This window comes from Schistocerca piceifrons, chromosome 8 (assembly GCF_021461385.2).
Source record: "Schistocerca piceifrons isolate TAMUIC-IGC-003096 chromosome 8, iqSchPice1.1, whole genome shotgun sequence".
Classification (NCBI taxonomy): Eukaryota; Metazoa; Arthropoda; class Insecta; order Orthoptera; family Acrididae; genus Schistocerca; species Schistocerca piceifrons.
This window is the reverse complement of record NC_060145.1, coordinates 487,028,235-487,042,895: the sequence shown is the minus strand read 5'-3', so window position 1 is coordinate 487,042,895 and position 14,661 is coordinate 487,028,235. Positions and strand designations below refer to the sequence as shown.

Below are 14,661 nucleotides of genomic sequence, written 5' to 3'. Positions count from 1 at the left end.
GGAACCATCCTGGCATTTGCCTGGAGCGATTCAGGGAAATCACGGAAAACCTAAATCAGGATGGCCGGACGCGGGATTGAACCGTCGTCCTCCCGAATGCAAGTCCAGTGTCTAACCACTGCGCCACCTCGCTCGGTTCAACAATTTCTTCAATCCTATATGACACAGGAATTATGATGATCAGTTTCTACTAGCTGACATTGGTTAGATACGAAAGGCTAAAAAATTTCAAGTATCTAGTATAGATAACATAAGAACATAAGTTACAAAATCTGTCATAGCTGAAATGGTATACAAAATGGAAAGAGCATGTAAAATACAATAAAAATTGCATGTTGCGAAGTGCCAAAGTAATACATTAAACCCAGTTGCGAAGCCAGAATGAATCTTTGCAAGTGAATACAGAGACAAAGTAGAAGTCCAATAGGGAACAAAAATGTCTGAGCACCTAGAAGTAGTAGTGAAATTTAAAGGGTGATTCTGCTAACCTGTTGACTTGAAATATCTCTGGGACTGTTTAAGATATTGCATGAAAGTGCTCACTAAATGAAGTATTGTCTTGTCTAGCTATATTAATTATAGAGGCATCTACATGAATGTCAGTTATTCAGATGGAACTACAGTAATTTCTGCTGTTATTACCAAAGTCCTGAAACTGGTGAATTTGACTGTACTTCACTCTCCAAAATCCAGTAAATAGTTTCATTAGATCAAGATTCATCTGTTTCTAATGTCATTCACTGGGTGAAAATGGAATTGTGATATCTTAATCAGTTTGGGAAATGTTTGAGATGCAGAAGTCACCTGAGATGCCTTGTATAAAACATAGGGGAAAAAATAACAAAACAATATGGGGAAAATGACTGACATTTTTCTGAATGTAGACTGAATGATAATATGTTAACAAAATGGATCACCATGTATCTCTGGAAAAAGAAATTAGGAACAGCCCTGATTCGAAAAGTTAAAAGAAGATTTTCAAATACACAACATCAAAGGACCAATAGCAGAAAGAAGAATCTGCAAGAGGTAAGTGCCACAATCAGACAGATTTCAAGGATGAAGTGATCTGAGGAAAGAAATACAGTGAAATGGTGTAAGAAAGTGGAAGACAAGAAAACAGTACATTAGAAGGGATTGAAACTGACCCACAGTCCCTAGCTAGGCACAGTGTAAAAAGAAAGAACAAATGTTATGTAGACATGGATGGTGTGTACCCACCAGGTGCCGGTGTGTGTCCTGCACGGGCTTCCCTCTACTGACACACAGCAGCAGCAGGCCGCAGGTGGCAGCACTGACAGCCACACCCATCACCAGACGCCTCACAGTCAGCCTCATTGCAGTTCCTCACCACTGTGTAAAATTCAGTTAACTTGATACAGTATAACTGGATAGGGATGACAAAATAACATTGACAGTTAATGTTGCATGTGGACATGAGCTAGCAATTAAGGCAAAATGTTCCAAATCTTATGGTGTACACATTAAAGAAAACTAATTGCAAGGCATGCATTGCTGAGCTGCTCAAAAGACTATGTTCAGCTACTTTCACTTTACTTACATTTGCTAGTTTCAGAAGCAAATCAATTGATACCTTAACATAACTTACACATTTACTCTCACTTATGGCACAAGTTTCTGATGCACTTCATTTCTTAGAAAGAAAATGAATGTAACACAACAATGTACAGTGAGAATAATATGCAATGTTCACCTACAATCACCTCTTAGGCACCTCCTCAAGGAGTTAGATGTTTTCACAATGTTTATAGTACAGGGTGCATCAAAAAAATGTATACACACTTTGAACTGTCATAGACAATTTATTTCCTGTTCTACAAGATTAAATATCTGTGAGAAAGTAATGTTATGTTTCTTCAACAGGTGGCAGCAGTGGCAAGGAAGTAACTGCAACGTGGCGGACAGGCGTTTGAGCTTTGAAGTGCCGAAGCAGATAATTAAGTGGTACTGGAAGTTTGAGAATGTAGCTCCAGTTCGAAGACAGTGGAGAAGTGAGTATGGTACAGAACCACCTTCAAGGTTAACAATTACACGTCTACGAGACAAATTCGAAATTCATGGAACAGTGTGTGATGCGCATAAAGGTCAATCAGGGCAACCTCGTACAGCTACAAGTGATGACTCCACAACTGCGGTCTTGGAAATGTTTCAGCGTTCACCTCAAAAATCGTCAAGGCAAGTGGCATGTGAGAGTAATGTAAGTGCTAGTAGTGTGCTACGCATTCTGAAGAAAGGCAAGTGTCGTGTATATATTCTAAGGCTGGAGCAACAGTTAAGTGACGACGATCCAGATCGAAGGTTAGAATTTTGTGAATGCGTTCAGGAGACGGTAAGACGTGAACCAGGAGTTATGGATAGCATAATTTGGTTGGATGAAGCCCAATTCAAACTCAATGGAACTGTCAATAGGCACAATTGTGTGTACTGGGCTGAAGATAATCCTCACATTACAGTTGAAAAGGCTGTGAATTTGCCTGGTGTAAATGTGTGGTGTGGTCTGTCTGCAAGGGGACTCATTGGGCCTTTCCGCTTTGGAGGCACTGTTACTGGAGAAACATACCTAACAATGCTTGCTGCCTCCATATTCCCTGCCATTCGTGGATTATATGGTAATGATGAGTTTTATTTTCAACAAGATGGTGCCCCGCCGCACTATCATACGGACGTATGAGCATACCTGTTCACAATGTGCCAGGCCAGTGGATAGGATGCAGGGGACCAATCGAGTTTCTTGCACACTCTCCAGACCTCACACCACTGGATTTCTTCTTATGGGGCACAGTAAAAGATGAGGTGTACAAACAAACATAAACCACGTAACCTGGACACACTTTGGAATGAGATTCAGGTGGTGTGCGTAGAAATCTCATTGTACACTTTGGTATGATGTACTCATAAACGTATTGATGCTGAAGGCCGCCAGTTTGAACATTAATCACATTTGCAAAGTACATTTATTTTTCCAGTTGGACTTGAAGCTTCCAGAAATTTAACATTGTAGAACAGGAAATAAATTTTCTATGACACTTCAAAGTGTGTATACATTTTTTTGACGCACCCTGTATTTGCTGATAAAATTTGGCATAAACAATCCATCATAGTATGAAGGCTTTCACAACCGGATGACATATCTTCTGGTAAACCTTCCGGGATGTAAGGTCGTGGTCCATGAAACTCCAGCTCCTAACATTTCGTCCAGAGCTGCGCTGGACATCTTCAGAGGGGTGTATCTCCTCGGCAAGACTCACCGGAGGAGATACACCCCTCTGAAGATGTCCAGCGCAGCTCTGGACAAAACATCAGGAGCTGAAGAGTTTCATGGACCACGACCTTACATCCCGGAAGGTTTACCAGAAGATAATCCATCATAGTTTGAGAACAGTAATAACATTCACAGCTACAATCTAGAGGAGAAAATTACCATAATTACTATGGCTGTTAGAGTCTCATGAAGTACTTCAATATGCAGACACAAAAATCTTTTTCATTTGTCCAATAATTTGAAATATCTGATAAGCAGTGAAGCAAATTTTGAATATAGCCTCAAATCATTAGCTATACACAATTACTTTCATTCCACAGATGTATTTAAATTAAAAACGGATAAGTTGCATAGCTAAAAAGAATCTTAACAATAATGGAAATTCTTGAATGGAGCAATAAATAAGATAAGAGAAGGGCAACCACTCATCTACAGTGGATCAAGGTGTGGAGCACAGTAGCACAACACAGAAAACAGAATGCACATGAACGAGGAATACAGAATATAAATAACAGGCAAAATAACAAATGTGAATATTTTAACATACATTTTATGGTACCAGATAGTTAATTCATAACTTTTTTAACATGTGGAGGTACTGGACAGTTTACTTAAAATTTTCAAGTCACAAGGAACCACGTATTTTACTTATGATTGTGGTTCTGCTGATCCAAATCAATTTTGTTGTAATACAGACTTCAATACAGACGTTGGGTCTTGTGTGCATTTTGTAATGCTTTGCATAACATTTCTGTTAAACTGCAATTGTCATATTTTTCTTATATAAAATTTCTAAATTGTATCAACTTATCCGTTCATGATAAAAATAGATGCCAAGTTAATGTCCCACACAAAAGTCATAATAAGAGCATCATTAAGTAAATTTTATAATTATAATTTGTAAGATACAACATATGTCAAAAAACAAAACACAAGTAAATTATAAAATTAGGTCAGTCACTGAAATACTCAATTGTATTTCTTCTAATTTGCAGATACACCATTGTATAAGTTGGTTCTGTGGTAGAGTTGAATGTGAGTAGTTTATAAAAGAGCCCATTGAAGTGTATGTAACTGACAGAATACGAGGAAAATGGACATCAATGTACTGTATAATACTAACAATTTTTTGACATTGATAAACAAAATAAATGAATGTTAAACACACCCAGGGTTTAGGAAACCATTTACAAAACTGGAGATAAGCAACCTAGCTATAATTACATACTAAATCTGTCTCCAGTTTTTGCACAAGTATTCTGGAAGGTGGCCTAGCTAGAACTAGTTAACTGCCTTTCAGTTTGGCTTTCAGAAAGGATTTTCCACAGAGAAAGCAATGCAAGACCTCACAAATAAAGTGATAGCAGAGCTAAAATAATAATAATAATAAAATTTCTGTTGTATATGCTGTTACTTTGCCAAAGTCTTCAGTTGTGTGAATCATAAAATTCTACTGTGTGAATAATAAAATTATACTTAACAAACTAATGTGGTATGGCATAATGACATTCCTTTTGCAATGATGGTATTGTTCCTTTGTAACACAAGTCAAGCGGGTCTCATTACCATACTGTCTCTCAGGTACTGAAATAATGTCAAAATGGAGGTGTGTAACATCTGGGGTGCCAAAAGGATTGGTATTCGGCCCACTCTTATCTCTGACCTACTTAAGTGATCTTCCGGTAACTTTAAAGAGCAGTTCAAAAACTGTAAGTTTTGCTGATAACAAACATACTAATCAAGGATCCAGTCTCAGGTCTAACAGATGCAGGTCTGACATCAGCTGAACAGACCTACAAATACTTTACACTTAATAGTTCAAGTCTTACTCTCACAAAGACTTAATGTGCAGTTCCAAACAAACAATAATGACCTTTCAGCAGCAGAAGTAGACATTAATGGTGTGATAGAATGAGATTTTCACTCTGCAGCGAAGTGTGCGCTGATATGAAACTTCCTGGCAGATTAAAACTGTGTGCCCGACCGAGACTCGAACTCGGGACCTTTGCCTTTCGCGGGCAAGTGCTCTACCAACTGAGCTACCGAAGCACGACTCACGCCCGGTACTCACAGCTTTACTTCTGCCAGTACCTCGTCTCCTACCTTCCAAACTTTACAGAAGCTCTTCTGCGAACCTTGCAGAACTAGCACTCCTGAAAGAAAGGATAATGCGGAGACATGGCTTAGCCACAGCCTGGGGGATGTTTCCAGAATGAGATTTTCACTCTGCAGCGGAGTGTGCGCTGATATGAAACTTCCTGGCAGATTAAAACTGTGTGCCCGACCGAGACTCGAACTCGGGACCTTTGCCTTTCGCGGGCAAGTGCTCTACCAACTGAGCTACCGAAGCACGACTCACGCCCGGTACTCACAGCTTTACTTCTGCCAGTACCTCGTCTCCTACCTTCCAAACTTTACAGAAGCTCTTCTGCGAACCTTGCAGAACTAGCACTCCTGAAAGAAAGGATAATGCGGAGACATGGCTTAGCCACAGCCTGGGGGATGTTTCCAGAATGAGATTTTCACTCTGCAGCGGAGTGTGCGCTGATATGAAACTTCCTGGCAGATTAAAACTGTGTGCCCGACCGAGACTCGAACTCGGGACCTTTGCCTTTCGCGGGCAAGTGCTCTACCAACTGAGCTACCGAAGCACGACTCACGCCCGGTACTCACAGCTTTACTTCTGCCAGTACCTCGTCTCCTACCTTCCAAACTTTACAGAAGCTCTTCTGCGAACCTTGCAGAACTAGCACTCCTGAAAGAAAGGATAATGCGGAGACATGGCTTAGCCACAGCCTGGGGGATGTTTCCAGAATGAGATTTTCACTCTGCAGCGGAGTGTGCGCTGATATGAAACTTCCTGGCAGATTAAAACTGTGTGCCCGACCGAGACTCGAACTCGGGACCTTTGCCTTTCGCGGGCAAGTGCTCTACCAACTGAGCTACCGAAGCACGACTCACGCCCGGTACTCACAGCTTTACTTCTGCCAGTACCTCGTCTCCTACCTTCCAAACTTTACAGAAGCTCTTCTGCGAACCTTGCAGAACTAGCACTCCTGAAAGAAAGGATAATGCGGAGACATGGCTTAGCCACAGCCTGGGGGATGTTTCCAGAATGAGATTTTCACTCTGCAGCGGAGTGTGCGCTGATATGAAACTTCCTGGCAGATTAAAACTGTGTGCCCGACCGAGACTCGAACTCGGGACCTTTGCCTTTCGCGGGCAAGTGCTCTACCAACTGAGCTACCGAAGCACGACTCACGCCCGGTACTCACAGCTTTACTTCTGCCAGTACCTCGTCTCCTACCTTCCAAACTTTACAGAAGCTCTTCTGCGAACCTTGCAGAACTAGCACTCCTGAAAGAAAGGATAATGCGGAGACATGGCTTAGCCACAGCCTGGGGGATGTTTCCAGAATGAGATTTTCACTCTGCAGCGGAGTGTGCGCTGATATGAAACTTCCTGGCAGATTAAAACTGTGTGCCCGACCGAGACTCGAACTCGGGACCTTTGCCTTTCGCGGGCAAGTGCTCTACCAACTGAGCTACCGAAGCACGACTCACGCCCGGTACTCACAGCTTTACTTCTGCCAGTACCTCGTCTCCTACCTTCCAAACTTTACAGAAGCTCTTCTGCAAACCTTGCAGAACTAGCACTCCTGAAAGAAAGGATAATGCGGAGACATGGCTTAGCCACAGCCTAGGGGATGTTTCCAGAATGAGATTTTCACTCTGCAGCGGAGTGTGCGCTGATATGAAACTTCCTGGCAGATTAAAACTGTGTGCCCGACCGAGACTCGAACTCGGGACCTTTGCCTTTCGCGGGCAAGTGCTCTACCAACTGAGCTACCGAAGCACGACTCACGCCCGGTACTCACAGCTTTACTTCTGCCAGTACCTCGTCTCCTACCTTCCAAACTTTACAGAAGCTCTTCTGCGAACCTTGCAGAACTAGCACTCCTGAAAGAAAGGATAATGCGGAGACATGGCTTAGCCACAGCCTGGGGGATGTTTCCAGAATGAGATTTTCACTCTGCAGCGGAGTGTGCGCTGATATGAAACTTCCTGGCAGATTAAAACTGTGTGCCCGACCGAGACTCGAACTCGGGACCTTTGCCTTTCGCGGGCAAGTGCTCTACCAACTGAGCTACCGAAGCACGACTCACGCCCGGTACTCACAGCTTTACTTCTGCCAGTACCTCGTCTCCTACCTTCCAAACTTTACAGAAGCTCTTCTGCGAACCTTGCAGAACTAGCACTCCTGAAAGAAAGGATAATGCGGAGACATGGCTTAGCCACAGCCTGGGGGATGCTTCCAGAATGAGATTTTCACTCTGCAGCGGAGTGTGCGCTGATATGAAACTTCCTGGCAGATTAAAACTGTGTGCCCGACCGAGACTCGAACTCGGGACCTTTGCCTTTCGCGGGCAAGTGCTCTACCAACTGAGCTACCGAAGCACGACTCACGCCCGGTACTCACAGCTTTACTTCTGCCAGTACCTCGTCTCCTACCTTCCAAACTTTACAGAAGCTCTTCTGCGAACCTTGCAGAACTAGCACTCCTGAAAGAAAGGATAATGCGGAGACATGGCTTAGCCACAGCCTGGGGGATGTTTCCAGAATGAGATTTTCACTCTGCAGCGGAGTGTGCGCTGATATGAAACTTCCTGGCAGATTAAAACTGTGTGCCCGACCGAGACTCGAACTCGGGACCTTTGCCTTTCGCGGGCAAGTGCTCTACCAACTGAGCTACCGAAGCACGACTCACGCCCGGTACTCACAGCTTTACTTCTGCCAGTACCTCGTCTCCTACCTTCCAAACTTTACAGAAGCTCTTCTGCGAAACTTGCAGAACTAGCACTCCTGAAAGAAAGGATAATGCGGAGACATGGCTTAGCCACAGCCTGGGGGATGTTTCCAGAATGAGATTTTCACTCTGCAGCGGAGTGTGCGCTGATATGAAACTTCCTGGCAGATTAAAACTGTGTGCCCGACCGAGACTCGAACTCGGGACCTTTGCCTTTCGCGGGCAAGTGCTCTACCAACTGAGCTACCGAAGCACGACTCACGCCCGGTACTCACAGCTTTACTTCTGCCAGTACCTCGTCTCCTACCTTCCAAACTTTACAGAAGCTCTTCTGCGAACCTTGCAGAACTAGCACTCCTGAAAGAAAGGATAATGCGGAGACATGGCTTAGCCACAGCCTGGGGGATGTTTCCAGAATGAGATTTTCACTCTGCAGTGGAGTGTGCGCTTTTATGAAACTTCCTGGCAGATTAAAACTGTGTGCCCGACCGAGACTCGAACTCGGGACCTTTGCCTTTCGCGGGCAAGTGCTCTACCAACTGAGCTACCGAAGCACGACTCACGCCCGGTACTCACAGCTTTACTTCTGCCAGTACCTCGTCTCCTACCTTCCAAACTTTACAGAAGCTCTTCTGCGAACCTTGCAGAACTAGCACTCCTGAAAGAAAGGATAATGCGGAGACATGGCTTAGCCACAGCCTGGGGGATGTTTCCAGAATGAGATTTTCACTCTGCAGCGGAGTGTGCGCTGATATGAAACTTCCTGGCAGATTAAAACTGTGTGCCCGACCGAGACTCGAACTCGGGACCTTTGCCTTTCGCGGGCAAGTGCTCTACCAACTGAGCTACCGAAGCACGACTCACGCCCGGTACTCACAGCTTTACTTCTGCCAGTACCTCGTCTCCTACCTTCCAAACTTTACAGAAGCTCTTCTGCGAACCTTGAAGAACTAGCACTCCTGAAAGAAAGGATAATGCGGAGACATGGCTTAGCCACAGCCTGGGGGATGTTTCCAGAATGAGATTTTCACTCTGCAGTGGAGTGTGCGCTGATATGAAACTTCGTGGCAGATTAAAACTGTGTGCCCGACCGAGACTCGAACTCGGGACCTTTGCCTTTCGCGGGCAAGTGCTCTACCAACTGAGCTACCGAAGCACGACTCACGCCCGGTACTCACAGCTTTACAGGTACTGGCAGAAGTAAAGCTGTGAGTACCGGGCGTGAGTCGTGCTTCGGTAGCTCAGTTGGTGTAGCACTTGCCCGCGAAAGGCAAAGGTCCCGAGTTCGAGTCTCGGTCGGGCACACAGTTTTAATCTGCCAGGAAGTTTCATATCAGCGCACACTCCGCTGCAGAGTGAAAATCTCATTCTGGAAACATCCCCCAGGCTGTGGCTAAGCCATGTCTCCGCATTATCCTTTCTTTCAGGAGTGCTAGTTCTGCAAGGTTCGCAGAAGAGCTTCTGTAAAGTTTGGAAGGTAGGAGACGAGGTACTGGCAGAAGTAAAGCTGTGAGTACCGGGCGTGAGTCGTGCTTCGGTAGCTCAGTTGGTAGAGCACTTGCCCGCGAAAGGCAAAGGTCCCGAGTTCGAGTCTCGGTCGGGCACACAGTTTTAATCTGTCAGGAAGTTTCATATCAGCACACACTCCGCTGCAGAGTGAAAATCTCATTCTGGAAACATCCCCCAGGCTGTGGCTAAGCCATGTCTCCGCATTATCCTTTCTTTCAGGAGTGCTAGTTCTGCAAGGTTCGCAGAAGAGCTTCTGTAAAGTTTGGAAGGTAGGAGACGAGGTACTGGCAGAAGTAAAGCTGTGAGTACCGGGCGTGAGTCGTGCTTCGGTAGCTCAGTTGGTAGAGCACTTGCCCGCGAAAGGCAAAGGTCCCGAGTTCGAGTCTCGGTCGGGCACACAGTTTTAATCTGCTAGGAAGTTTCATTAATGGTGTGATGGTTGCCTGCACGTTTCGAATTTGCTGCATGGCCAACTGGGTGTCAGAAACTTGGTTCTGTGGCATATGGCAGAAATGGCCAGCTTCTTGGCACTGTCACACCAGAGCTGTGTGGGCAGTATAGAGAGACAAATGGAGCGCTAGGTAGTCAACAGGTGTGGGAGTGTGTGCGACATGAATGAATGCTGCCAACAAAGAGAGGAGGCTAAAAACTAACAGCGAAGGCAACGGTACAACTGGCAGAGTCTCATTGCTGCGCTGAGTGTATGCTGGAGCCAAGCAGAATGTGCATATGGGTAACTGCTGTTGTTTAAAGTGACATGGCTGACAGTGTTTGATGCAGGGAGAGATAAGGTACTGTACTGGGTCAGTGCTCTTAATTTGGGGAGGCCTTAAATGCCACTACACTTTGGATACAGAAGCTGGCTGGCTCCAACTGCATTTGTGTCTGGGGTGTCATATATCGAAATCAGTTACCAGGCATCCACTGCCTGAAAGCACCATGTTGCCCCTTTAAAGCTGACTATAGTACGCAAGAGTGGTGTGAGCATGGGAGTCATTTCATGTTACAGTTTTCTAAGTCTGAGTAGATGCTGGTAGTATTTATTTGATAGAAGCCTCTACTTTGTGATGTATGATGAATTTGTTTTCTGAATTGTATTTGACTATTTGCAACTGAAATGGTTCATCACACAAGGGCAAGCCCTCGGATATTGCTCATTATTCCGTGACATTTATTCTGTGACTTTATTCTTCAAAGCCTTCATCAGAAGTGTTCTGCTGCTTTGAGGAACATTAAGATGCCATTAAGCATCCCCATTGTGCTGACAAGAGAAAAGTACTGGCTTGTTTTGCTCATTTCCACTCCCTGTCATTTGATGGAATTATCTTCTGGGATAGAGCATCTAATAGAGTGAATAAACTGTTTATCCAATATTATGAACAGGATACATTGCTATTCTCCATATACAGAGGTGACAAGTCAAAAACAGAGCACCTGTAGTTTGTAAGTTGACAGTAAAACACAGGAGAGGAGGAAACGGAAAGAACAGACACTTATTAAAGTAATGCATTAGAGATAGTAACAGAGGCAGCAGCACTAAATTGTGGGATGGAAGAAAAGCCATTAGGCAAAAATTGAACAATCAAAGTCCAGTCATCTATGTGGTGAGTAGCAATCTATCCTTTTCATAATATTTTTGTTTTTCCATCCTGCAAAGTGAGTACATAGAGCAGTCTGTTGTGTGTATCAGGGAAAACATTACTAAGTATTTCAATAATACTTCTGTACATAATCATGGAACAAGAGCCATTTTGAACTAACATTTATCAAGAAAAAACAAGCAAAAACCTCAAAACAGGTTTTTAGGTTTTATATTATTATTTTGTTCCATGATGAAAAAGATTACTAAAATACCTTTATCTAAAAAAGCAGCTGAAACAGCCTTTTTAAGTAATTCATGTTACACAGCCAAAGATTACTTAGAGGATACAGAGGTGTGGTTAATAATGGAAGGGCATAACCATCAGCATGTCATATTTCAGTACTGTAATGCTTTCACAAGAAAATCATGTACCAATATCTGTAATGCACAATAGTAATGTCTTATTGTTCTCCCAATTTCAACATGTCCCTCATTGTAGGGGGTGCCAACTCAGTATTTTGGGTGGACTGAGTAGAGGACATGAAGATGGGCATGGGAAATTGTTACATTTTAATGGACTATAATCAGTTTTCCAAATTTAATGGAGACAGTTTTCTGAGCAGACTGGAGTTAGTGCAAGGGGTATATGACAGCAGGCTCAAGATTCCAGATTCATTAGCAGCATTGTATGATGTGTGCAACAATTAAAAGTAAAACTGTGTTTATATCAAAGAACATTGCACAAAAAGGACCAACCGAATGAGGCAGTGCAGCTGTTAAAATAAAGACATTGGCTACACATTCGAGAGGACACAGCTTGCTCTGTATGGCCATACTGATTTAGCATTTCCATAGTTTTCCTAATTCATTTCAGGCAAATGCTAGGATGGTCCCTTCATTAAGACCATGGCTGACCACCTGTGCTCTATTCATATAACATATATTCTGTGTTTGTATATTTTTTTTAAAGGGGTAGATTGCTCCCCATAAAGCTGACATGTTGAATTGCAGACAGGCACAGTGGAAAGACTTTTGCATACTAACATTTTGGCCAAAGCCTTCTTCAGAAGAGAAACTTCAGAAGAGAAAGAACACACACACACACACACACACACACACACACACACACACACACTAGACAGCACGCTTCACACACATGACAGGTACCTCTGTCATTTTCTTTTCAGAAGAAAACTTTGGCTGAAAGCTTAGTATGTAATAGGATTTCCAGTGCTCCTGTCTGCAACTCAATGGGTCAACATTATGGTGAATAAAAATCTATCCTTTTCATAACTGTTGATATTCTGGCCTGAACTTTCCATTGTTTGTAAAATTTTTGGGATATTTATTTTCATTGTATTATGATGTCAGATCGTAATAATTGTAAGCTGAACCCTGTATGAATGGATAATGAAATAAAATAAATAAATACTATCTCAAACTCACCTTTCAAGCTTCAAAAGACTGCTAATGGTCCACATTATATCGTAATAACTATAACTCTGCTGCTCATCTCATCAGTCCCACCTTCCCCCACAACTTTTCCTTCCCCTTCCCCTGCCCCTTCCCCCTGTGGACAGAATTCTCTATTTAAATTCTGTTCTTTCCTATCAGCCACTGTCACTGTCATTTCAATCTTCACCTCTTATGACGCATTGGGTTACGAACCCTCCCAGGAATGCCATGTGCTGTCGTGAGCATGGGGACAACTGTGGAAGACCAGAAAAAAAGGATGAACCAAGAAGTAATTAATGAATATGAATATGAAATCAGATGACAGTTTTATGACCTTTTTATGAGGAACAAACTGCTGCTGCATCCACAATTTGTGTAACAATTTTATTTAAACTTATAGAAAAAAGTTCAGCCATAAATTAGAGCATCAAAATAATTATAGAAAGGAAAGAAATCTCGTAACAATGACTCTCTAGATAAAGAGGAACTGTTCAAATCGGAACACAGATTGCAGCTGCAACCAATCTGAGAGGAATTAATAATTTGTTCAATATGGTGATGGCCATTAAAAAGTTTCATGTTTAAACGGAGTGTCTTTTGGTCTTGAGGCATGCACGAATACAGAAAAACCCACTGCTGCAATGGCTGAGGCTGATCCAGGTTAGAAAACGTCTCAGGAAAATATGAAGCAGCCATTCTATGTCCCAGTACATAACAGGTACTGCTTGACCACCCAGCAAGTTGGCAGCAGAACTACTTTTTTCAGCTGTAGGCACAGTAGTATGAGGTGCAAGCCAGGCAACAATACCACTGGGCACCACCACTCCAGGGGCATTCTGTAATGTCATCTTGGGAGGACAACCATCTACCATCTTGCCCATGACTGTGTCTTGTCTGTAGGTATGTTCCGACATGCTACAGTAAAGTTTAATCGTTCGTTACTTCAGGCACAGTCTAGTAACAATGTTCAGATTTGATTGCCATTTCAGTCATTTGATGAACGTAAGTATTTCACAATACTATGGGAAAGCAACTGTGCCAGCCATGCAGTATGGTTCATTGAAGTTTGCCCCCCCCCCCACCTCCCCTCTCTTGCCCCTTTTGGTTGCCTAAACATGGTTCTCATAGTTCAGTGTTCTCTCTCTGAACCACCCTGAAGTTAAACTTGTGTAGTTATAGGTCAATGCTCTTTCTACATTATGTTCTGGGAATATTTTCATGCCAGTGGCAGCCACTCTCAGTTAAGAGTACCTTGTTCTGTACTGACTTCAGAATACATCTCTGTGTTTGTTTTCTCAACCTTTTGTTTGTCAGTGTTGCGATCTCTAGCACCTTTCTCCAGTACCCTTGTAAATAAGTGGATCCCTGCAGGTAGGGTCTTAATCAATGTCTTTTGCATGGCTTGATATAGGCTAGAATATTAATTTGAGATCCTGACAGCCAATCAATATTTATCTCACTCACTAACGGGGCTAAGTTCTTTTGATTTATGCCACCCTAGGTATGAGAACTGTGAGAGTCAGTTTAGATGTGCTATCACACTCTTTCTTTACCCTTTGTGGCTCTGATCATACTAAACATGGTTTCAAACATGCTAAACCAACTACGCCATTTTAATGCCCTTTATTATTATTATTGTGAATGTTTTGCAATATCTATGGCCTATGTTGCTCCTGGCCAGATGTAAGAAAGAACCTTAAGTCCCTAATCTGGTCAGGCTAAATAAGCAATAAATAAAAATAATATTACTGACTTTTTCACAAAAAAATTGCTTACTAAAAACAATTTACAATGTATATGATTTTGAAAGAAAATTCCTGCACAGCACAGTAAATGTCTGAGATCATATACTGATGATAGTTGCCTATGTAGAATCTTTATCTGACATTGACAATATAACCATGTAAATGAATAGGCTCCATCTCATATACATAGTTACAAACATTCATAATTTCTTACATATAGTCATGCATTTTGAATTATTTTAATGTATGTTAACACTGCTGAAATGTAAATAATTGTGTGT

At 42.8% G+C, this 14,661-nt stretch overlaps 1 protein-coding gene across 5 annotated transcripts in view; it reads right to left on the bottom strand.

Annotated features, from left to right (window-relative positions):
* The window catches only part of LOC124711573 (carbohydrate sulfotransferase 8-like), a 118,934-nt gene that overhangs the window by 57,454 nt on the left and 46,819 nt on the right, over positions 1-14,661 (bottom strand). For 4 of the 5 annotated variants that reach the window (XR_007005486.1, XM_047241719.1, XM_047241716.1 and 1 more), the window contains exon 2: positions 1,222-1,353. Coding sequence is in view for 4 of the 5 variants with exons in the window: in XM_047241719.1 (XP_047097675.1) it covers positions 1,222-1,338 (117 nt within the window). In the remaining variant the exon portion in view is untranslated. Of the gene's footprint in view, positions 1-1,221; positions 1,354-12,626; positions 12,664-14,661 lie in introns of those variants that run through there. The other variant, XM_047241717.1, reaches the window with a different exon arrangement.